Raw genomic sequence first — 24251 nt, 5'->3', positions numbered from 1 at the left:
ACATTTAATTCCCATCAGTACTTCCTCTAATAGGTTCATAAGCCATTGGAAAACTTCCAAACATGGTCTCTTTTCTCAGAACTAGGGCTCTGATATTTACTTCATAACACAAAATGCAAGATGCTTCTTTATTTCCTCCAGCTGTTTTCTTTATGCTGTGTTGTCACTTTACTGCCTGCTAATTTTTACTTTTTTACCTTCCCATACTACAGCATGGACTAAAAATATGTATTCCTTTTCTTAAAGACACATAAAATACTTTTCTACGTCTTCTTATCCATAATGTATTGCACTTGTTTGTTGACTGTTTGTGCAACAAGTAATTTGTAACCTTATGGCAAAACAGAGACATGAAATTTCAATAAAATACTGTTTAAAATTGTGTGAGAACACTGAAGTAATCTCACAAAACAGTGTAGGTGTTCAGGGGCCCATGAGAGCCTGAAAGAACCTCACACCCCTGTGGCAGAAAGAAGGCCAGAGTAACATGAGGACTCTGGGTTGATAACAAAGGGAAGGGTTGCCCTTCAAGCCCCTGCTTGAAATTCAAGTAGGTTTAATCCTGGATGTAGGCAGTCAGCCTCATCTGAATTCAGATACTGCTAAACCCATCCAAGCAAGTGCTTGGGAAGGGATCAGGCACTGCAGTGAGTCCATGAGGACAGTGGTACCTGCAGCAAATCCCTGCTCCAGCTGTCAAGGCATGGAGAACAAGGCAAAAGGGGCTGCCTGCATCAGGGTTAAAATAACCTGTGCCTCACACCACTTCTCACAGATGTGTCATCATCTAAAAGTCCCTTTTTCATTACCAGTTACAATGTTAATTCAGAATGCTTCAAATAAACTGCTTGAGAGAAAAAAAATCAGAAGGCAAAACCAACAGATGAAATCTTGTGCACTGATTATCCATGTTATCTAGATTATTTAATAGATGAACCTACTTTGTTTTCCTTAAATTATCAAAACCACACAACTTGAAGCATGGTAGGAAGGCATCTTATTAGAAATTAATTTCAAAAGTAAAACCAAGTAAGATACAACTGTGACTGCTCTCAGAAAAACTAGTGACCCTTCACTCTGGTTCTAGTGTCTCCAGCCCTGACAGCAACTTGTAGTCTTCACAACTCTGCATTTGTAACAACTCAAGCACAAAATGATTGTACTCAGTTTCCTGCCTCCCAATGGGAGGATGATTCATGCTGCAATTGAATGCCTTTGCCCTGCCCCAATTAATAACAGCCATTTGCATTGGTAATTCAAATGCATTCAAGTTCACCTGACAGATTCTATTATTGCTGCTGGTATCAGTGAAGTACCAGATATAACTGAGATGCAAACTTTGTAATAAGCTCTGTTGGCTGCCAAATGAAACAATGCAAGTCATGACTTACCTCTTCTAAATAACAAGTTGTGCTAACATGAATTCTGAAAATATTTATTAATATTTCTGTAAATCTCAAAATCTATCTACTATGAAGCACCTTAGGGTGATTTTCAAAAGACCCAAAGTTGAAGGCATCTGAAGCAATCAAAGGCTCATGTTTTTACATATGTGATGTGAGCAGCCAAGAACTACAGGGATAATATTGATGCAGACTGTTGATTTGGTTCTAAAAGGTTGGTGCCAGGGCCCTTCCCCCAGTACTATCCTTTTCCTGACTGTAGCACCCACAGAAATAAATAACTTCACTTCTGAGTTGTCCCATCTGAGCAAGTGGTTATGCTAGAAACCAAACCTCCAAAGTCTGACACACATGACAATTCTGACACCTAAAATCTGAGCAGTTCAGCTCCTGTACCAAACTTCCACCCAGCAGGTGACTTGTCTGGGCCATGGAAGGACTCCTGAATGTTTTACATTGGATAAAAACCACTCAGCTCTGCTTAACACCTACATTCCTCCTTGCATGTCCTTGAGTTGCTCAAGAAACACGCCAGCATATTCCTGTTTCAAGGTCAGCAAACACTGTGCACTCAGTCTAACCACCTATATGCATAAGAGTTTATTAACCTTTGATTTTACACCTAAGGTTCAATGAGCATCTACCCACAGAACCAACTTTGCCAAGCCAGCTGTTGCATCCCCTCCTGCAGTGGAGTGAGGAGCAGTGTCCCAGCAGCTCATGCCACAGCCAGCTGTGACTGCTGCACTGCTCTGTCCCTGGCTGCAGGTTGTCTCTCCCGTTCCTGGAGACAGCACTGATGTTTGTCTAAGCTGGTTCAGCCAGCTGGTCTTGCAGAAAACTTTTCTCCTTCAAGGAATGACTTTCCCGCTGATGGTGTCAGTGATTGGGTTAAGCATGCTCATTGTTTGGGGAGGGGAGGAATGAAAAAGCAGAGTGAGACTGCAGAAACTTGGATTTCTTCCATTTGCTATTGAAAGCAGAAGTTCTGTTTGCTCTTCTCTGGATTTATACATATGGAAATGATCAAATTGCTTCAAATTCTGAAAACATAACATGTTTAAACTACAAAAGAATTAAATAACCAGAAGAGTCTTCCCACTAATACTGGCTTTTATTTGCTCTTAAGATTTGTTGGATTTAATTTGCAGACGCAGAGCAGCATTTTAGTTGATCTTCTGAATCGTTTCCAGGGCAGAATGTGGTCCTGGATAACCCTGCTTGGACTGTTCTGGAAGGCTTGATTCAGTGGTTCACGAATTATCTTTTTCTTTTTTTTTTTTTTTCTTACTTCTTTTTTTTCTTACTTTTTTTTTCCCCTGGTCTTCATTTTTTGTCTTGCTATCTTACTTAGAACCCTTACATCTACATAGAACAACTTGACATGGGAATAGTTATTTGCTGGCATTATAATTATCTTTTTTTTAATCTTCTGACACCAGAGAAATGGAAAAAGTTCCTCACTAACCTTCATGTTTATTTATAACTTCATTATGACTTTTTTTGTTTGTTTACAAACAAAAGCAACAACAAACCCCTCTTTCCAAAAACTGTGACCTCAGAGAGGTATTGGACTTGGTTCAGTTGCTTCTCTGTCATGAGACAACAAATAGTGGAGGGGGAAAAAAAAACCCCAAGCTAAGTAAACAAAGTTCAGCATTTATCTTACAACAGAAAAATGTGGCTGCTTCTAATTAAGGATCTGGCCCTGACAATCAGAACTCAAATGACAGGGCACTTAATTCCATTCTTTTGCTGTTGACTCTCCCCAGATTGTTTTTAAAACTCCATTAAGATGATTGTTTCCTCTATATAATGGATATTTTCCTCTGAAGCCCTTTCTCAGCACCTGGTCTATCTGTTTTCATAAAACATTTCTTTTGTCGATTCTGCAATTAAAGTAAAGGTTAAGCCCAGGAAACAAGAATTCAAGTTCCCCTGAGGGTTGCTGCTGAGAAACAAAATAAAGATCAAACTAAGTGAAATTAAAACTGAAGCTAATACAAGTTTCATCACACAAATCAAAAGAAGGTCCCTTTAGTCTGGAATACAAACATTCAAAAAAAGTATAACGCAGCTTTGGATTTGGATTAATCTTCCTGAGTTTCCTCCTGTAAATAAACTCAGCATCTCAAGAATCTTGTCTAGGCCTGTGCTCAGTTCCCTCTCTGAGCCCTTTATTAAAAATTAAATAGACCATGACAAATCTACCCATGCTAAAAATGCAACTGATATGAAAATTGATCCACAGAGTAGTATTTTTTTCCCAGCATCTTTATTCTACATTAAAAATTACTGCCACATTTAACAAGTTTGTTGTAGAAAACCTTGATATAGTTGTTCTTATTTGAGTGAGCAGAACCTGGCTGAGTAGGAAGGAAATGGTATCTCAAAGACTAAGCAACTTTTCAGTTTCTAAAGATGAGATCAAGGTTTCTTGTAGAAATGGCTATTCTGTGCATCAAATACGGTTATAAATAATTTTACAAGTGAAGCAAAAGTTCCTTAAAGTAAATAAACTTTGAAGGTAAGTGGCACCATAGTGTCCTCTGGTGGTCTTTTAATGTTTAAGCTGTGATATGTTTTCTAGCAGAATAGCAAAATTTCCAGTTGTCTTTAGCAGAAGAGCTCCTGTCTTGCTCAGTGTGGCCTTTCCTCGCCTCACTTTTCTCCTGGAAATGGCCCGTGGAGGATTGCACATTGCATCTCCTACAAGCATTGATTACATGGATGCTGCTGTCGTGGTCCTCTCCAAAGGATCTCTTCCAGCCACTGCCTGGCCTTGCCATGGGCACTGGATCCTGCTCTTTGTGAGTGGGGAGCCTTTACAGCCAGGCTGCCATTCCAGCCTGCTTTGCCCACAAGGCTGGTGTGATCCTCACACGTGGAGAAGCAGGAATGTGCTGAAAACCAAAGTTCACTCTGGTGAAATGCTGGCCATGAACTGGCAGAATTCCTGCCAAGCCTGATGTCCTGGGAAAATATGCCTTGGCAGAGGTGAACTTTGTTTTGTTATTTTATTTCTGATGGTCAGCTCTTGGCCATTTGTCACCCAGGTTCCACTCTAGTGGGAAAAATCTTTCAAACCAATAAATAACAGTTAAAGATTCCTTGCTGTGTTATGGGCAGCATAATTTTAGAGATGAATTAAAAAATATATCTGAATTGCAGTGTAATGACTTATTTCTATAGATGATACTTTTCACTTGGTCTTGATTCTCCCAGTTAGAAAGAACGAAAGTATTTAAAATTAGATAGCTCTCCATGAAATTCAGGAAGAATGGAAGATAAGAAAAGCTGTCCTCAAACACATTTTCAGATGCTGTGTTTATCCTTTAAACAAATGGGAAATCACTTGCTTTGAGAAGGAATTGAAATGATGCTGCTTTTTGTTATTTTGTTGTTTGAGGCTAACATCCCATATGGCAAGTCTGGAAGTTACCAACACTCCAGAGCTGTAGCAGGGCCTTCCATGTGTGCACCACACCCCTGGTGAGGGCTGGACCCTTGGAAGGGCTAACAAACACTGATGGCAATGGTCTCCTGGAGGAACCTCTGCGTGCTGCCTGCAGGGAAGGGATGAACCCCCTGCACACAGCGCCCAGCCTGCCTGACAGCTGGGGATGTGTGCAGCCCCTGTCTCATGCTGGGCTCTGAAAGCCAAGCTCCTTTTTTAGTGCTTCACAGGTGGGCACCTGCAGTCAGAAGTGTTCAAGGCAAACTTGACCTCACTTGCCTGCCCTGAGGATTTCTATCAGGCTCCACAGCAGCTGACTGAACTGCCCTTCTGGAAGACTCAGAGTTTCTCACACAGCCTTTATGAGTTGAAAACACAGTTTCTACTGTGGAAGGGCACTGACCTTTCAGCTGGAAGCTCTACCTGCTTAAGGTAGTTCACAGATATCCAGTGGCTTACTAATGAAGAACTGAACTGTGCCTTTGATTACATGATTTGCAGTTAGGACCAATTTAAAAGCAGTTCCTGGTTGTGTATCAGAGGGGAGATGATGGATTTGCTGATCTCCAGGCTGCTGATTTCACTGATGCTGTAAATGTAAACTAGACTACTGAAAACACAGACCTTTTCACTTCTAATAATCTAATAAGATTCTGCAGAGCTGAACTCCTTTTTTTTTTGCTGTGAAACCACCAGGCTTTTTTCTCATAACTGCAGGTTTTCTCTTTTGATATTGGAGTGGGGTGTGTAGAAAGATTAAAAAAAAAGAGGAAACTAAAATTATTGTCTCTGCTTTTTGTTTTCACTGACCAGTCTGTACCTATATAAAACCATAATCCCAAATTCTATTTAGCTTTGTAAAAAACAGGCCATTTTTATCCCTTTTATTTAATGAGAAGATACAATGTTGTTTCATGTAAGCACTGTAGTATTGTAGAACATCCAGTTTCATTCCAGCATCATATTCATATCAGACAACTTTTGATGGCCACTCATACCATTCAGAGCAACAGTCACTTATTATCCTCAGGAAAAAAAAAAAATTAATCACCCAGGTCGAAATTGTGTTCTCTTACAAACCAGATGCTAAACAAAGTTGATCTGGGTAGATAACTTCTCAGCTCTAAATACAGTTTTTCTGCAAGTCAGTAAAGGACCCTTGTCCTTAGACAAAGAAATATTTTTGCTTCAGTAGACTTGAATGGTTTCCTAGGGCTCAATTCTCTGCTAAGGCATTTGGATATAGCTTCCATTCCAGAGAAGGGAGTTGCTGGTATATGTGCTTAAGCCTAAAATTTTTTTTAAACTTTTTCTGCTCATGGGTTACAATTTCAGTACCACAGATTCAATGATGCTAAAATGTTTTGAGATGGCATAGAAGCAGTTTTGGTGCCTAAAGAGTGGTGTCTCCTTGCCACATCTGCTTTCAAAAGTGCCATGAGAGGGAAGCACCCATTTTAATGCTTCTTCCTGAATAAGCAGGACTCCAAAAACCTTAACCTTGGAGACTTTTTCTTACAGTCCCTGCCTCCTTTTTCTAGGCCAGCTTACTTAGAGCAGACACTTTCACTCAAAAGCTTTATAAAGTGGAAAAGAGGAAAGAAGACTGAACATGAACAAACATGCTTAATGGTGAATTAGCATCTTGCCCCTTTTCTATATAATATTATTTGTCCCCTGTCAATTAATTTTCCTGTTTTCTTGGTGGGGTTTAGCTTGTTAGGTGAAACCTTTCATGAACACTAATGAAATATAATTCAACCATAGAGGGTAAAACAGAAAATGCTACTTTTTGGCCTATTCTACTTTCCTCTGGAGGATACAATTATTGCTTGCTCAGAGAAATTGCAAGTAAAGCTTTATAGATCTCAGGTGATCGCATTTACAAACATGCTCATTTTAGGGTTACTGGAAAAAAAAAATAATCCCAACCTAAGTCTTCAAGAAACTAGGAGTTTTCAACAGAACAAATTCTGTTCTTTTTTTAAAATCTCCAGAACTGATAAGGCTGTTTACAGAGATATACACGACCACATGAAGATCCTTGTTGTTTCCTCCAACAGAGATAAGTGTCAAAAGTAAAATGTAGGTTACATGAAAGCACAGGAGTCTTAGAAGTCTTTCCACCTGTCTGATCAATACCAAGAGGTGGAATTACTCTGCCTTGCCCCAGAGGTGGTCCACCAGCAACCTTGTGCTAAGTGAACTGAGAGACCTCTACCCCCTTGGCAGCAGTTGCTCCACAGCAAGGATCCTTCATGTTCATTTCAAACCCCAACTAATTAAAAGTAGACTTATTAGTCAGTTCTCGTGAACAAAGCATTCTCCCTCGTGTTTGTCTCTCTCCTGGTCATTACAAATTTTTCTTCCTCTCAGTGACCTGGGGGGTGCTTTGTCAGAAAGGCAGGACATACTCAGAAAGCTGGGGGTAAGGTGGGAGCACAGGAAAGGTCCAGCCTTAGCCCCTTCCTCTGCTCTAAGCTTTGCATCCTCCTGTAAACTCCTGCGTGATCCAAAGACAAATCTTACATCTGTGCTGGAATGTCTTGTCACTGTACACCCATTTCTTGATTAGGGAATATTTCAGTCTACAGAAATCTACAGAATTAGTTTGAGTTGACAGTCCACAGTAAAACACACAAACTGTTTTCCAGAGTTTTTTCCTGATGATTACCCAACACATTAAAAAGACATCCTTCTACTGTCAAGGCCAGCTTTCAAAAGCAGACAATAAATGGCATTATCCCCTATTAAATCCAGTTTAAACCCCACGTGAAGGCTACCATATGCGAAATGAAGGCCAAGATAACCGCTGCTGGTGCCAGCTTCTACAAATGTGAAGGCAATATCTAATTTTGCTCACTCGGGGGGAAGACGCTGGGTGGCTGGTGTGCGCTGAGCTTTACGGAGGGGATGTCAACGCTCTGCCTCTAGAGTGGGACCGAACAATGGTGTCCCCCGGCTTCGCAGCCCCGTGCGAGCGGCAGGGCCACACTCCATCCGTCTGCTGCCTTAGCAACCGGCTGCTTTGCATCCAGCTGCCGACACCCTCGGCCCCGGCCCGCATGCAAATCTCCGCAGGCAGCGCCCTGCCCGCGCTCCCAGCTGCCATCTTCCCCGTTTCCCCTGGGCTTGCTCCGCTTGCCACGTCCCTGCCCAGGGTTTCGTGTCGCCGGAGCCGGAGGAGCACAAGGGAAACCGCGGCTCTGCCACCGCAGGCACAGGAAGCGGGGACAGCTGCACATGGACCGGTATCGGCACCCTGCACACACCCGGCTCTCGGGGCGCCACTGCGCCTTCCGCCTGTCCGCCAGCCCTACGCCGGGCTGGAACGGGCTGCTGGGAGCCGTGATATCCCTAACTAGGGATAACTAGCTGTGATATCCCTAACTAGGGATAACTAGCCGTGATATCTCTAACTCTCAATCTTTAACTCTCACTGCCCAGCCCGGCGGGGCTCTCGGGTCCTCTGTCCGTGGCTCACTTGCTGATGCTCGCCCGCACCACCCCATCCCTCCGGGCGCTTCGGGACCAACCGGCTCCATGCCCACCACCGCTCTCCGCGCATCGTTCCCGCCTAGCAAATGGCGGCGGCGGCAGGGGAGGGAGCCCGGGCCACGATGGAGGGGAAATTTCCTCCCCGAGGCGGCCCGGCAGCGCCCGCAAGGGAGGGCGGCGGGCGGAGGGCGCCCGCCCGGCCCCGCCCCGCTCCGCTCCCGCCGCCCCCGGGCCCGGCTCCTGTCACGATGAATGCGGGAGGAAGGCTCCCCCTTCCCCTCGCCGGCCTCGCCGCCTCCGGCCCCTCCTCCGCGCCCCCGCTGCTGAGCGCGGCCGCCCGGCGGAGCGACCCCCGCCCCCGCGCCCGGTGCTCGCCCGGCGGCTCCGGGGGCGGCGGGATCCGCACCGCCCCGGCGCTCGCACTGGAATGGGTGGAGTTGAGGAGCGCGGTTTCCTGAGAGGAAGTGACCGCACGGGGCAGGAATGCGCCGCCGGCTCCGCGCCGCGTCCCGCCTGCCTCGCCGCGGTGCCGCGGGGAGCCCTCTCCGCCCCGCCAGCCATGCCGCACTTCACCGTGGTGCCGGTGGAGGACAAGCCCCGCGCCGAGTACGACAGCGTAGAAGGGCTCAGCTGGGTGGACTACCGGGAGCCGGCCGCGGCGCCCGCCCCCGGCGATTCCTACGACACCGTCAGCTCCGACGGTGAGCGGGCACGGCCGGGCGGGGGGCGGCGGTGCCCACGCTCCGGGGCCAGGGGAGAGCCCGGCTCCCGCCCCGCTGCCGCCGGCTGCGGCAGAGACAAAGGCGGGGGCGCTGGCGGTGGCTGCCGGGCTGCTCGGGGCGCCGCGCCCGCGGGAGGAGCCCCCCGGGTGCGCCGGGCGGCGGCGGCTCCGCTGTTGCCACGGCCGGGACGCGGAGCTGCCGCCCGTGTCAGCCCGCGGGCCGGGCCGGGCCGGGCCGAGCGGGGGCAGCGCAGCCCGCCCGGCGCAGCCGGGGATGCCCTGGACACGGGGTTCCCCCAGCGCACGGGAGCCAGCCCGGGGTTCCCTCCGCCCCCCCGGGCGCTTGGTGATAGCCTGGGGTGCGCCGGGGAGCGGGGCTGGCCCGGGGTATATAGCTCTTATCGGTGCTCCCACAAGCTGCCTTCCCCAGAGGTGATAAGAGTACGTGGAGATAGGCTCAGATGTTTTCAGCGCTCCACTGCCAAAATAAACGGGTGATAGAGAATTCAGTTATATTAGCCGAATTTAACGGTGTCTGCTTTACTTGTTTATATCATCTTAAAAAACGCGGCTGCCCTGCAAGGTCTCTCTCCCGCAAACCGGGCCCTTGAATACTACAGCAAGTGCTTTGTGCCTGTGTGGCTCTCTCAACTGCTCCTGCCAGGCAGAGCTGCTTTTTCTTAGGGGTTAATTTATTCCAATTTCAGAAGAAGATCACGTAAGTAGGAGGGGATTTTGGGTGGTGAGAAGTACATTCTTTAACTAGGCAGCTGATATGAGCGCTCAGCCTGTCTTGGTGTTTTGCTGTGACTTTTAGATATAAATTACTTTAAATACAGTGAGTGTTTCTAGTGGGAATGTGAAGGACACTTAGATTTGGGCAGTAGTATAGTCCTGGTACAAGGACTATACTACTGTGCAATCTGTTCTTTTTTTTTTTTTTCTGCCTTCGTTATGTTTAGCTTTCTGTAACCTTTAGGAAGAAGATCTTCCCATGGGCTCATCTGGTGAATCTGACTTACCCTCTGTGAATCATGAGTGACTCTAGGCAACAAAAGAAAAAGCAGTAAACACCTGACCTGATCTTCCTTGCCAGTGCAGTCAAACTTCTCAGACTGCAAATGTTACTGAATGTACAGTAATCCCTGAAGGGAGCCTGCACTGCTCAGGCCTGTGCTTAAGGAAGGCAACAGGGTTATTTTGCTGAGTGATACTCAACTGGCATAAGAACAAAGTTCAATTCCTGCCTTGTTGACTTTCTCATTTCTCTGAGAATATGCTTTTCAATCTCCAGTACTTGTGCATTGGGAGTTGCTTTCTTTCTTTGTATAATTTTCAAGGAAAATTTAGATTTTGAAGACCAAGTAGCTTACATAGCCCTAATGCCTGTTCTTTCCATGCCTAGTGTGGGTGTTTTCAGGTGATGAAAGGCAGGTGCTTTTCCCAAGCTGTCTGTTACTACAGACAGTTTGAAGCACTAGCCCTAAAGGCTGTGCAGGGCCTTTAATTTGTTTTGTAAAAAAGGACTGTTTTACTCTCAGGCTGCTTACCATGCAGTCCCTGTGTGTAGGAAAGTAACAGGTGTTTTTTACCCATCCTGGCAGGTCGAGGTGGACACCTCGTGGAATGCTTTTTTCCAGTAGCTAGCTTTGGCCATTGGTTGGTAAGTGTGGCTTGTGGAAGCTGCTGCCATGGTGGATAAAGGAAGGCCAACTCAAACCACCTCTTATTTAGGTATGAGGCTGCCTGAAGGATGTGTGCAACCAACCCACTTCAGGATACCCGCTCGGCTCCTGTCACAGTCCATCAGTCCCTGGCAAGCTGTGGCCTCTAATGTGCTGCTGTCCCAGGTGCAGTGCACAGCCATGCTGCTGGAAGTTAGCTGAGTCTCTCTATTTTAAAGCTGATAAATATCTAGTAATTTCTCTACTAATATATGGTAGCTAGTTCTGTTTTTGTGTGAACTCTAACTGCCTTCCATTTTTAAATTTACTTTCACAGTAATTAAGTATTGTTTCATATCCTCGGGGTGTGTGTATAAAGATATGTGTCTTGCCTACCTGTCCTGACAAGCACGTTCTTCCTTACCAGCCTTTTCTGTTTTTCTCTGGGTTTCTTGGGTTTGTAGCTCTGTAGAGGGGAATCTGAACTCAGTCTTGTGTTATTCCTTTTGGTTTTGGTGCTGGTTTCTACATCCTATGCAGTTACCCTGGCCTCTCACATAGGGGGTGTTGAAGATATGACACTGCACAGGTGGCAGCTCCTGTTGAAGGCAGAATATCTCAGAGCTGTTCAGCACTGGCTGGAGCCTGCAGACTGGAGGCAAAAGGGTGGCCCTGCAGAGCCTTCTGTGGCAGCTGATTACAGGGCTCATGGAGGGATTTGTTGGTGTTGGGGATGCCCCTGATTGGAGATAAGATAAACTGTTTGGCTTGAGTGCAGAGTTCAAGTTGTAGGTTGTGGCCTTACCGAAGTGCACACGGTTGTTACTGACACATGGATGCTCACAGAGCTGCCCGAGCAGTGCCCATGGGCCAGGCTGTCTGTGCCATCAAGTAGCCCCACCACAGGCAGTGTGAGAAACTGGTTGCAGTTGTTGTGGTGAACCTTCTGCTGGGAAGATTTTATTTTGTCAAGTTGCTGTTAAGAACCTAATTTCAGGACTTGTTTGGATTGCTCAGTTTGGTTGGGTTGGTTGAGGTGACTCAGTAAGGACATGGCCCTTCCAGAGTGTGGCCATGGCACTGTAGCAGTTTATAGCTGCTCTGTAACAGTCTGCAGGCTGTGTTGTGCAGTACTCCTTGCAGGATATCTTGAGCTGTTGCTTATGATTCTGGTGGATTCTTTTTTTGGTTTGATCTTTTTACCGCTGCCTTCATTTGTCATATCGCTGGTTTTGAAGGCTTCTTTTTTTTTTTTTCTTGAATTTTGCTTTTTTTAGGACATCAAGTTTCACATCTGCAGATGTGAAACTGTTCTGCAACAGAATTTCTTGTCATCCATTTCCATAAGAAGACATTAGTCAGTGTGCAATAATTTAGCCTTTTCAGATAGTTCCAGTGCTTGCTTATGAATAAAATCAGCCTTTTATTTCTAAGTAGGTTCCACTGACTGCCTCTGCTTGTAATAGACTTTGACATCTTTCATTTAGAAAAAGAAGTACAAAGAATTATCCTGTGATCCTATGATAAACACGTGAGCCCTTCTTTATGGATCGTCAGGGATGAGAAATGTGAATTTGGCATCTCCACTGTCTTTGAAATAAAGCCAGCATATTAGGTTGGGTACACAGGGCAAAAAGAGGGACAGTGGGGTCTGAATAGTGTTTAAAAAACCAAATACACTTTGCTTTATCAGAAATCTCAGCTCCACAGTCGTTGTGCACCCAGTTAACCAAAGTGTGGCAATGTCATGTGTCCTGTGGGAAGTTATTTATCTTCCCTTGACTTTTGTGTGGAAAGGAGACACTAATCAGCTTGGTGTCACTAACTAGCTTTGGTCAGCTGCCACCCTTGGTTTTGCCAAGGAATTGCTCTGCTTATGTTCCAGTTATCACATGGCTTCCTCCAAGCACAGAGTTCTCTAACTAGACTTGAGACCTTTACCTCGAGCTTACATTCTGTGTCAGTGTGTTCAGTGTTCCCGTGCAGCAGCAGATTGTGCTGCTCATTTGCAGTGAGCTGCTTTGGAAAATGTGGGTAAAGTTCTGGTGTGATAGCAGCGTGCTTTACTTCAAACTTCCTGGTTCCCTGCTTTAATGTGTGGTAACTTACTAGTAAAGATTTTTAGTCTTTTGCAAGACTTGAAACTGAGCTCACATGAGATGTGTCTGAAGATACTTTTAATGGGGACACATAAATCATTCAAAAATTCTTCTTCAGAGTGCCTGATTCTTACATGTAGGTGTTTTGGCCAAGTTCAGAGATAAGATAAAATTAGTCATGTAATAAATTAGACATTAGGGCTAAATAGGACAACAGAAACATGTCCAAATTTCCTTTAAGTTATCTTAAGAACTTCTGCTGGCAGCAGTGTGGCTAAATGGCACTGTTATGGTGGTCATAGTGGAATATTTTTGCATAACCTCTGTAGCACGAGTGTCTTCAGCATTTTTTGTGTTGCCTAAAAGCTGCAGAAAGGTCATAGAGGAGGGAGCCTGGGGTGGAGTTGAGGCAGAACCTCTGAATTGTTTCAGAGAAAAGAAAGTAACCTGAGAATAGCAATACTGATGTCAGTGAACTGTCTTTTCTGGTGGCTTGTTAACTGTTCTCTTACTGAAAATGGAATGGAGACTGCATCTTTTTCAGTGTAGTGGCATTTTGATAGGAAAGGTTTTTTTTTTTCTTTCTGTTCTGCTGGTATCTGGTTTCCCCTCTCTGAAAAGTATGATGTGTAAATTTGGAGATATCAAAGGTGTCCTGTCAGTGCTAAATATGTGAATATGTCAATATTTATTTTTTTCAGAAAGAGTACTTGTGGGATCCACAGCAATAGTTATGGTTTTCAGTGCAGATCCTGAAAGGGGTTTTTGCAGCAGGGTCATACTTTAGAAGTCCTGGAAGGTTTTTTTGTTGTTAGGGCTTTTTTTCCTTTTCTTTCCTTTTTTCTTTTATTCCCCCATTCTTTTGCTTTCTGAGCAATCAGCAATTAGCACAGCAATGATTGCAGTGCTAAATTCTAGAATGCTTTCCTCAGCAATACAGGTGCATAGAGAAGTGGACTCTTGCTTCAGATAAGGAAAGATAAGAGTTTGGCATGTGAAAAATGAGAGTGGAGAAGTGCTTTGTGACATAATTAGCAGTTTGTAATAGCTGGGTGGGTGAAGGAGGTGATATATACTTCTTCATACCCTGTAATCAAAGGAATTTTTCTGAGGAGCTCATTTTCCTGGAGCCCGTGGTCGATACCTCTAGTTTATTTTATTGGCTTGTAATGTAGTAAGGTTTAGCTTGTTGAAATGCTTGTCTAGGAAAACAAAAAAGTTCTCGTTGCTGCACAAACTGCTACTTTTGCTGAGCATGTCTCCTACTTCTAATTTGTGCAGTGATTAGGACTGAGCTGGAGAAGCTGCAGCTGTCCAGTACCAAGGGGATCGTGGTGCCAGCTGCTGGTGAACAGGAGACTTAGCTAAATATAGGAAGACATGGGCCTTTTTGTGGGTTCTCTGGTATTTCAGTTATTTGGACAAGCTCTGGGAAGAATCTCTGTGATGTGTCTGAGTGATGTGAAAGCAGCTCCCGTACCCACGTGTGTGTGGGGCTGCATGGTGCCAAAACCCAAGGGAGGATTGTTGAAAAAACCCCAACAGCTCTCTGTTGGTCTTTTGCAGCTGCAGGTTTTTGGTGTTTTGGAGAACACCTGCATTAGAAGGCTAAGCAGTTGTACATGAAAAGATGTGGATTTTCTATCTAATTCTCTCTGCCTGTGCTTGCTAAGCTGCCATTCCAAACTTGAGTTGAGTCTAATAATGCTGAAGTGATATCTCCTGTACAGTTTCTGAGCTTTTCTAAAGAATTTTAAGTATATTTTTGGGTGTCTTGTGTTTGTATTACATCTCTCTCTCATGTATAAAATTGATCTCTGTGTGTTACTCAATTTCCCCTTAGAAATTTCTTCAGTGTTTTGCTTCCTCAAAGAAAATAGTGACATCTGCTTTCTTTTCCCTGCTGCAGCAAAATTAAAGCATAAGTTTTTGCGTGCTTTTCAATGTAAAATTTAATTTTGGCTTTTGCTCTAAAGTTCTGTGTAGAATGAAGACCAAGGTAGCTTGCAATCTCATCGACTAGGAAATGTAGCCAAACCTAATAAATTTAGCCTTGTAAATGAAGCCAAACCTAAAAATGCAGCCTAATAAATGCTGTTGGCTGAGGCTGGAACAACCACCTTGAGAGAGATCAGAGTTAGTGACCACTGCCTTGTTTAGAAGTGCAGGTAAGAGGATGGGGAATACCCAGTGCCACAGGGAGAGGCAAGCTGCATTTGATGACTTTTCCAAGACCAAGTTAAGGATTTACATCTGGTTTTGGTTGTGATGCAACAAATAATGTGCAGACTGCTTTAAATTACAGAAAAATTGCTATTAGCACCGATGCATGGTGCAAGATTTCTTTGATCAAAAGGTCCATGTCTTTACTTGTTGGTTCAAGGTTGTTCTTTAAATACTTTGTTCTGTGACCTGAATTACAGAGAAAAAAAATGCACCATTTTAAGACATGGTTTAAATCCTTTTTGAATTACATTTTAGGGGTGTCTCCTTTATCTTCAGTAACTTCTGAATTGGAAATTTTGCATCTCTTAATTGTATTAAGCTGATTTTTATTCTCAGATAATAAAGTTTCAGGGTGTTTTTTTGTTTGATTTAGTAAAACCTCTTTCTTAATTATTAGTTTTCAATAGGCAACTATTTAAATGCTGCCAAGTGATCCCTTAGCAATGAGTAGTACTTTTCTTGTTCTTTCAGTTGAGCTGCTTTGGATGATTTCTTTCAGCATACTTGGATTTTTTCATGCATGGAGGACTGAGCATCTTTCACAGTGGCTGCTGTAGCAATTGCCAAGCAAACAATATCTTTGTTTTAAGCAAGCAACATAAAATACACAAAAAAATTAGTCTTTTCACAGACTCAAGTATGTGACAGTTAAAATGTCTGTCTTTAAATTTAAAAGGTCTCCACAAAAGTACAGCCCTTACAGTGCATGTAGGGCAAACCTCTCTGGAATTTGAATATGACAACATTTTGTATACTGTAACTGCATGTGCTTGTATGTAACTGTGTCTGGAGGTTATTCTGTAGCTTGTTTACTGCCTGTTCGTTCCCTATAGCTTTTATTTTAAACACTGTTTTACAAGTTTCAGACTGTCACTTCTGAACCATAAAGAGTTTCTGGAGTGAGTGGAGTAGCATTTTTTCCCTAACAGGCTTTTAACAGGGCTTTTAGATGTTGTGGTGGGTTCTAGGCATGGCTTGGAAAAGAAGGTTGTTTACTTTCCAGCAGTGTTAATCATGTCTGAGCAGCAGAGGTACAGGTCAGAACAGTTCTGGGAATACATTTTCTCAAATTTTTGTTGCTGTTAAAGGTACCAGGTGGAGTTCTTTCTTAATCAACTTTTGATCTTCTTTGTGCTCTGTAGGACAGAGAGATGGAATTTGATGTGCAGAATAAAGTGCTAATTGCCCCAAAAAGCTTTTACTCAATTAGCTTGTGGATGAATGGGGAAGTTTGATAAATTATGCTCTGCTGACTGGATGCAGCTTTAGACTTATTTGAAATATAAATGAAATGGCATTTTGCTGAGCAGAAGATGAGAGGCCAGTGCCAGGCAGGGCTGGGCAAGGGGTGAGGGAGGAGGTGGCTGGGGGTGGTGAAGGGGTGGTCATCATCCCACCTCTGTATGATGCCCACAGTGCTGCTCCAGGAAGCTCCTCTGTGTAAGGCATGGCATGCCAGCATTTCCACAGGTACTCACTTTTTGGGTTTGCCTCATGTCTCCGGGGTTTTTGGCCCACAGGTCCATCCTCTTGAATGCAGAGCCCTTAATTTGCTCCTTTCTCTCCACCCAGGTGACCTGCATTGTCCTAGAAGCCCAGCTCTTGCATTGATTGGCACATGGTCTGTCCTGTCATGAGGATGCAATCCATCGATTGCTTTAGAAAGGAGAATCAGAGCTGTGAGCTGCTGTTGGAGGCTGGCTTGCAGGGATTGTGTAACCACATCCTGGCAGAGGAGCAGTGCAGAGCTGTGTGTAGGGCAGAGGCACTCTGTGCTGTGAATTGGTTCAAGGTAATTGTGCCTCAACAAGACTGCATGTTTTTTTTTCCCTGCAGTCTAATTACCAACCTTCAATTTCATCTCCTACCAGTAGCCAGCAATTTCTTCTGTTTATCTGAGGGATTTAGAACATCATTCAATCACTGCATTTACCCTCTTATCATGAAGCAGACCATACAACCTTCTGACTTTCACTTCCATGTCAAAGGGAAAAAAGGATTTTTATGGTGTGCCTCTAGAAGCTGCTCATTTACTGAGTTAAGAAGGGCAAACTTGTTGAGACTTACTCTTGCATACTTTACATTGCTGATTGCTGCAGTTAAACACAGTTTTTATGCCCTGCAGTATAATTGTTTTCCATAAAATTATCTATAGCAATGCTGCTTTGTTTTATGACCCTGTCTCTGTTTGCAAGCTGAGTAGTCCTGTGTGCAAAGTCCACCCCTGGTCAGATCTGAGTCAGGACTGGGAGTAATTCAAGAGGATGGCACAGCTGCTGCTGTCTCTGATGGAGGACAGCACATTACTGTTTCTCTTCTGCCTTCCCTTTGCATTCAGGAGCTTTGTCTTGCTGATCCTCCTCTAAATGCTATAATTGATCTTATTTTTCTACTACTTGCTGTAGTATATATTTGTGTCCGGAGCTGACACAAAGGTAGAAATTTGTTAATTGTCTTGCAGATTTGATTTTAGAATCTACTGCTCCTGTATCTTTTGGGCTTTGTTCTGCTAAGGTTTTAACTGTCCAGTCTGTGATTTCACAATGTGAAGTGTTTGGCAGTGGTACCACTTGACCACTCCCATCCCCTCAGCAGCATCCCTTCCTTCCCTTTGATTCCTGTTTGTGTTCTGCACCCTGTGCTGGGGCATGGCTGCTTTGAGAGCATCACAAGCCAACCCTTGCTTCAGCTCCTGCATGGAACTTTTATCTTGTGTTCTTTGTCTAGGCCAACACAAACCACTCACTCTTGATGTGTTTGTGTTCCAGGAAATCTGGTGGCAATGTCAGGGGTTAATTTCTGACACATGGTGGCCAATCATGAAAGGAGGTGTAGCTGAGCCATGTTTGGTAATCCCAGTTCTGTGTCACCAGACAGTGGGATGATTATCTGCCTTGTGTTAAGATGCCTTTTAGCACTCATGCAAGGAGCTTTAAAGCTGTAACTCAAGGCAACACAGAGAGAATTATTTAATTGCAGTATTTTGCCTTTGCCCTTTTAAGACACTGTATTGTAGACTTTTTGGTAGAAGCATATATTTAGCAGGAGCAAACTCACTATTGTACGTCTTGGAGTGTTTTCTGACTTAGATTGTGTTCAACTGCCTAATTCCTGACTGGTGAAGCAGAAAAGTGATCTAATGTTGCTGGTTGCTCTTTGAAGAGTTTCTCTAAGCTATTGTGTTATACCCACTTTGCTCTGATGCTCTTGCAAACAGATGAACTTTCTGTAAAATGATGGTAAAAGCCACTGTGGCTTCTCCAGATAGCTGACATCTGTGCTGTGTTGCACTGTGGGAAATGTCTTGTGCTGTTTTGGGAGACTTGTGGACTCTTTGTAGATGTCTGTCAAAATATTTGTATTTTAGAAGAACAGTGGTTTTCTCTTTATCATGTGCAATGTCAGAGCTCTCTCCACCCTCTGAGATGTTCAGTGGGAAGGAGTGACTCCCTTTGCTTGGAAAAGTGTCATGCTGACTTGTAATTTCTCTAAGTATTATGACCAGAGTTGGAGTGAGTTTTGGCTTTTTGTAGCACCTCACACTGAAAGGTCATCCTTGGATTTGCTTAACTTTTATTTTTTCTTTTTTTTTTTCCTCCTCCTTGAAACACCCTTTCCCTTTCCTTTTTCCTTGGCTTAAAAAAAAAAAAAAAACAACTCTCATGAACTTTGTTTCCCAATGGAACACAGTACTTCTCAAATGTAAGAAATCTGATGTTCAGCACTTTCTGTATGAGTTAACTGACTTAAAACCAATGACATTCAGGGTTTCACAATCAGCTTGGAAGTGCTTACCAATGTCTTTGTGCTGTCTTCCAGGAATGGATGATAGGAGATAGATGTCTGTAAGTGTACATTGTGTAGTATGCAATGCACAGGATGTATATACATTGAAATGTTCAAAGCAATTAAATCTCCTCTCTTCTGTCATTTGCTGCGTGTCTGGAGCATATTTAGCATCCTGGCTCTTACCTTATTTCTTTCCACTTGTTCTCTGTAGGAAATTTTTTGGGCTGGTGGCAATACTGGCTTTTAGTGGTCACTGTTCCCATCTGCTTTCTGTCCCTCCAAGCTTTGTGCCTGTACAATTGTTTCTTTGGCCTGTGTTGAGCTGGAGGAGGGAACAGGTATGTCCAAAACAGTGCTGTGTGTTTTTTGGGCTTTTTTTTTTTTTTTTTTTTTTTGTTTTGTTTGTTGTTTTCTCTTTTGTACTGTGAAGCCATGGTCAGTTGAACATGTATAGAGCTGAAAAGAACTTTCTGTATTTGGTCTCAGAAAGCAAGGTGAATTTGAGTTGAATACTGCAGGGAATCTGCATACTGGTCTCATAGATGTATGTTGCAGTCTTTCTGAGAAAGTGAGAACATTTTGTAGCAAGACGAGAGGCTTTTCCTGAGGCAGGGAGAATATCAGAATGCTGCTCCCTATATTTTGATAGAAGGTGTGCTGTATCTGAGGGGCCCTCATGCATGTGAAGGGATGGAGTTTCGGGGAGGATAATCGTGAGAAATGGTTTTGGAGTCGTTCCACATGAAAGAACCTCTGAAGTGGATTACAGTGAAATAAAGGTTGTTTTTATAGTGGGATTTTTTTTTCATCTGGCAGTGACAGGTTATATTATGAAAGCTCCCAACTGATGTGAGTTCCTAAATCCAATTTCTCAGAAGCGACTTGGCATCTTTAATTCCACAGGTGTTCCTGGTGGCTGCACCTACCTCATCATGTAGCTAGGTCTCAGTGAGGTGTGTGCAGGTATGCAGAGGATCTCCTTGTGCATGGCCAGAATGGTGGGGGCTCTGGTAGTTATGAAGTGCTTAGAATCAGTGAGTTAGTATTTCTTGTGTGTCTTATATAAGCCTCCCATTTCATCCTGCTGGTTTTTTTTTTTTTGGTCATCTCACATGTGGTTCATCCATTAATGGGTCATCCTATTCTGTTGTATTGAAGATGGAAAGAAACTGATCACTGTTTTCACTTGAAAGCTGAAATGCCTGGAGGGCAAATGTCACAGAGCTACACTTGTTGTGGCACTAGCAGGTTTAAAACCCTGTCTGGTTCCACACTCAGCAAACAGCAGATTTGTGGCACACTTCTCTGAGTAAGTGTGCAAACAACTGCAATGTGCCTCTTAAATGTGGCTGGGCTTGGATTTCACAAGTAGCATTTTCTCTAAGATCCTGATTTTTGTATATTATTGCAGTGTTGAAAGGATTACAATGCCAGGATTATATCAGTGTCAGCTTAATTTTCTGTAAGGACCTCTTGCTTCTTGGAAGAGATCAGTCCAATTCAACATTGCAGCCAGCACTTTGGCAGAGCAGGTAGAAAGAGTTCTTTTGGAAATACAGTATTAAACTTGTCCAATCCTCAAGACTTCACAGAGGAAGCATTTACTAAAGCATGTGCTAAGAGCTGGAAGAAGAATAATGGTAAACCAAGTTACTGAGAATGTCAAAGAACTATTGCTAAAGGGTAAGTATTTCATGTTGATATTAGCACCTACAAAGAATTGTAAATGTTCTGAAGCTATCAGTGTATCTTGACTGAAAAATCAAGTCATAATGCTTTCTGAAACACAGGGTTATTAAATTGTTAAATCCTTCGAGTTGTGTAGGGTCAGACAACTTGATGGGTAAGGCTGTTCTCTAATCTAGTTTTGAAAAGTACAGTAGAAGTCTTCACACTTCCCTCCTGTTTATCTAGGGATAAATCCAAGATCTGTGCTTAATTGTATTCCTAATTTTGAACTCTGCTCCAGCCTGTCTGTTGCATAGGGTATTGCCTGGGAAAGTTTTGGCTGCTCCTCTCAAGCAGAGCACAAGCAAGTGCCATCTTTTAAACTCTGAACTGGTTCAGAGGAATAACTCTATTATCAATAATACTTTTTAGTTTTTGGTTACAGTTGTGTTTTGTTTGTATCCCTTCTATAGGTGCCATCACTGTTGCTGATGATAACTGTGTACTGCAATGTAGTATGTAATAAGTCTTAAGAATCCCTGCTTTACTAGTTGGGTAAAATCCAGTAAACTCAAAACTATATTGGTGTCAATTAGCAGTGAAGTGAACAATGTTATTGCATAGCATAATAATGTTATAATAGTGAATGACCAATGTATACTGTTAACACGAGCAGGGTGTCGATAGCTGGGTGTTTAAGCTGCAGTTTCTGATGGAATTGTGTGAGTGTTCAGTGTTGCCAGTGAAACTGATTGTTTGAGCCTGTGTTTCAAGTACAGAGGATCTCAAAGCTCTCCAGGGAAAGATCTGTCCTTTCATTCTGCTCTGCTTGCCTCTCATCAGCCTCATTGTTGCGTGGGTTCTTATCTAGAGTGACTTTGGCCTTTATTTTGATAAAATACTGGGTCAGCTGGGATTTTACACCTTGTGCTTTCCTCCACCTTCAGTGAAAATGACCTGGTAGCCCAAGGTCTTGTGTGAACTGACATTAACAGATTTCAATTAGTTATTTCATTAGCAATGCCTGGTTTGTAGTGTGAATGAGTTTTGTCTAACTAGATGAAATAGTGCTTATTTCCTGTTTCTCCTATTTCTGGTGTAAATACAATAATCCTATTAAAAAACCCTCCACACCTAAACCAGCCCAGCCACAAAAGAATTTAGTAGAGTGTTCAAAACATTTTGAGAAATGTTTTTTACTGAGCTTGGAATGTCACTTTGCTACTTTTTTCTCTTTCCTACTGCAAAATAAAGAAATTATTGTTTTCAGTTTTTAAAAATCTGAAAGTTGAGTCATGACTTTCTGTTTTTTCATTAAAAAAGTGCTTTGGGTACTACTGACTACTTTGTAGCTAAAGGGAAAATAAGTATTCTTTGTTATCAGATCCCGTGATGTCAGCTGTCTGTTCTGCTGCCATAAATGAGTTTGTGACCAGAATTTTCATTTTAGAAATTCTTTGTGTCTGGCTAGTTGTGTATTGTCCATGGAGAAACAAGCATTTCTAATAGGCTGTCTTTTTTATTATTGCTTAAAGTTATCTTTATTTTGGACTGCTGCTGGTGTTGGATTAGGATTTTGCTAAATTGTTGAAAGTAATTTAAGAAAAGAAGCAATGTCTGATTTCTTTTAATGAAATGTCAAGTTAGTGATACCTACAAAAGCATAATTGTGCAGTGATTTATTTGGTACAGTCTCACGAATGAACCAAGAAAACTATTCCATGACAGTTCTGAGAATGAATGAGTTTTGTTTAGTCCAGCCACATGTGAGGAACCACATGAACAGAAGCAGACTTGGAATGTATTTGAAATCAAATTGTTGTCTGCATGTTTCTTAGGTTATCCTAGAATGAGTCTCCTGGTTTACTTCAGCAGTGCTCCTGAGTGCTTGGCTGCTGAGACCTGGAGGTAGCAGGGTTCTTGGGCTGCTGGCAAAGCCCAGGAACCTTGCTGAGGGTTTTCTGTTTCTCAGCAATTCCCACACCTGCAGGTCTTGACGGCCTGTGAGTGATGAGCAGAACACTCTGAACATCACACAGCCTTGGGAGGAGCAGTATGAGCATGGTCCTCATTGGCATCTGGGATATGGTGTCTCAAGAGCTGCTAAAAACAAACCAAACTGATAAAAATGGACATGGGCAGCGTTTTGTATGAAAACTTTATCCATAAGGCTGTGAAGAAATGCCCTCAAAATAATCTGACTAATAAAATCTGATTGTGCAAGAATTTCTGTTTGGAGCAATCCCATTGTTTCTCCATTTCTTTTTTTTCCCCAGTAGAATACCTGCCTTGGGTGTATTCATTTGCTTCTAGGTCTTGTGGGAACAGTTAAGTGTAGCAAACCTATTTTGATTTTGTGGTCAGAAATCAAAGTAAATTGTGTCTTAATTGCCATTTGTATAGAAATTTGCAGAACTTACTGGCACATGAACATCTGAGAAAGCACAAATAAATCAGAACAGAACTAACTTGCTTTCCAAAGTGGGATACATTTTGCCTGTCTTAAAATATCTATAAATCAGCGTTTTATTTAGGTTAGGCTCTCTTAAGAGGTAATTTGCAGTGTGTCAAGGTGCATGCACAGGAGAGGCACTCCAGGGGTCAGCTAATTGAGCCATCTCCTTCTGAGGGAGAAGTGAGCCTGTGTTGGCTTTAACAGCCTGCTGTTTGATTGCTCATATTAGGGGAAACCTGCAGCAACTGCTTGGGTATCAACTCTGATTTCTGATCTTGGATTCCAGTGTTACTGGTAGATGAAATATTATAAGTTTGAATGTTTTTTTTGTTGTAATAAAAAAAAGATCAAGTAGTGTTCCCTGTGCATGAAAATGGCTCAGTTTGTGCCCTAAACTGTCACAGGTTTTGTGGCCAGTAATACTTGTGAAATAGTGTCTGAATAACAGCAAAACATGGTGTTAGCTGCTAGACAGGCTATTTCATCACCGTGTTTGTTACTGTGGTGGACACAAAGGAGCCTGTACATGCATAGTACAATTACAAGTGAGATACTAACTCTTACACTGCTCCAGAAATTAAATTACATTGAGGGGAGGAGTGTTGGGCTGTCCTTTGAGCTGGTTTTCTAGGAAATACCTGCTGTTTGTTGGTTATAAAGGGGTAAATGAACCAACGTGTTTCTTGGTCAAGCTGGACATTGCAGTTCCAGCTCTGGCTTGAACTCTGATTTGCACTGAAATTATCTGAAGAAATTTAGTCCCTCATTTAAGACTTGGCACTTGGGGCAGGGAGGATTGTGGCAGCCCTGCATGCCACCCTCACCTGTCCCAGCAGTGTCTGGAGCTTTGTGCAGCTTTGCTGCCTCCAGAGCATGTTGGAGGCTGTGTTCCTCCTGAGATGCTGGGAGCAGGCTGTGTGTGCCTCTGCCAGCTGGCATGAGCTCTGCTGTGATGTGCCTGGAGAAGCAAAGTGGCAGAAGTTTCTTATCAAAGTTCAGCCCTCTTCAGAATTTGCTTTTTCTTTAATGTTTTAACCTTGCTGTGGCTTAAGTGGCATTGCTCTGTTCACTTTGTTATCTGTGTGGGTCAGACTGGTCAGGCTCTGTCAGTCTGTGCCTTCTGCACATCTTAACTTGCCAGGTAGATGAAGTTTCCAGAAGAAGTAGGTGAGCATCTCTGGGTTGGTCATGTCCTGATGGAAGAATCTGTAGTTTTTTGAAGATGTCCTAATTTCTGCTCTTTATCTGAATGCGATGAAGTAGGGGAGTGG

At 43.2% G+C, this 24251-nt stretch overlaps 1 protein-coding gene across 2 annotated transcripts in view; it reads left to right on the top strand.

Moving 5' to 3' along the window:
- The first annotated feature begins 8770 nt into the window (after positions 1-8770).
- Positions 8771-24251, top strand: part of SLC12A4 (solute carrier family 12 member 4) — a 46805-nt gene continuing 31324 nt past the window's right edge. Inside the window, exon 1 of one of the 2 annotated variants that reach the window (XM_059857125.1) lies at positions 8771-9059. In XM_059857125.1, the coding sequence (XP_059713108.1) occupies positions 8786-9059 (274 nt within the window). In that variant the 5' untranslated portion in view covers positions 8771-8785. The remainder of the gene's footprint in view (positions 9060-24251) is intronic. The other variant, XM_059857126.1, reaches the window with a different exon arrangement.

Source organism: Haemorhous mexicanus, chromosome 12, assembly GCF_027477595.1.
Source record: "Haemorhous mexicanus isolate bHaeMex1 chromosome 12, bHaeMex1.pri, whole genome shotgun sequence".
NCBI classification, from domain to species: Eukaryota; Metazoa; Chordata; class Aves; order Passeriformes; family Fringillidae; genus Haemorhous; species Haemorhous mexicanus.
The sequence above is the reverse complement of the archived record's forward strand: the minus strand, read 5'-3'. Positions and strand labels throughout refer to the sequence as shown.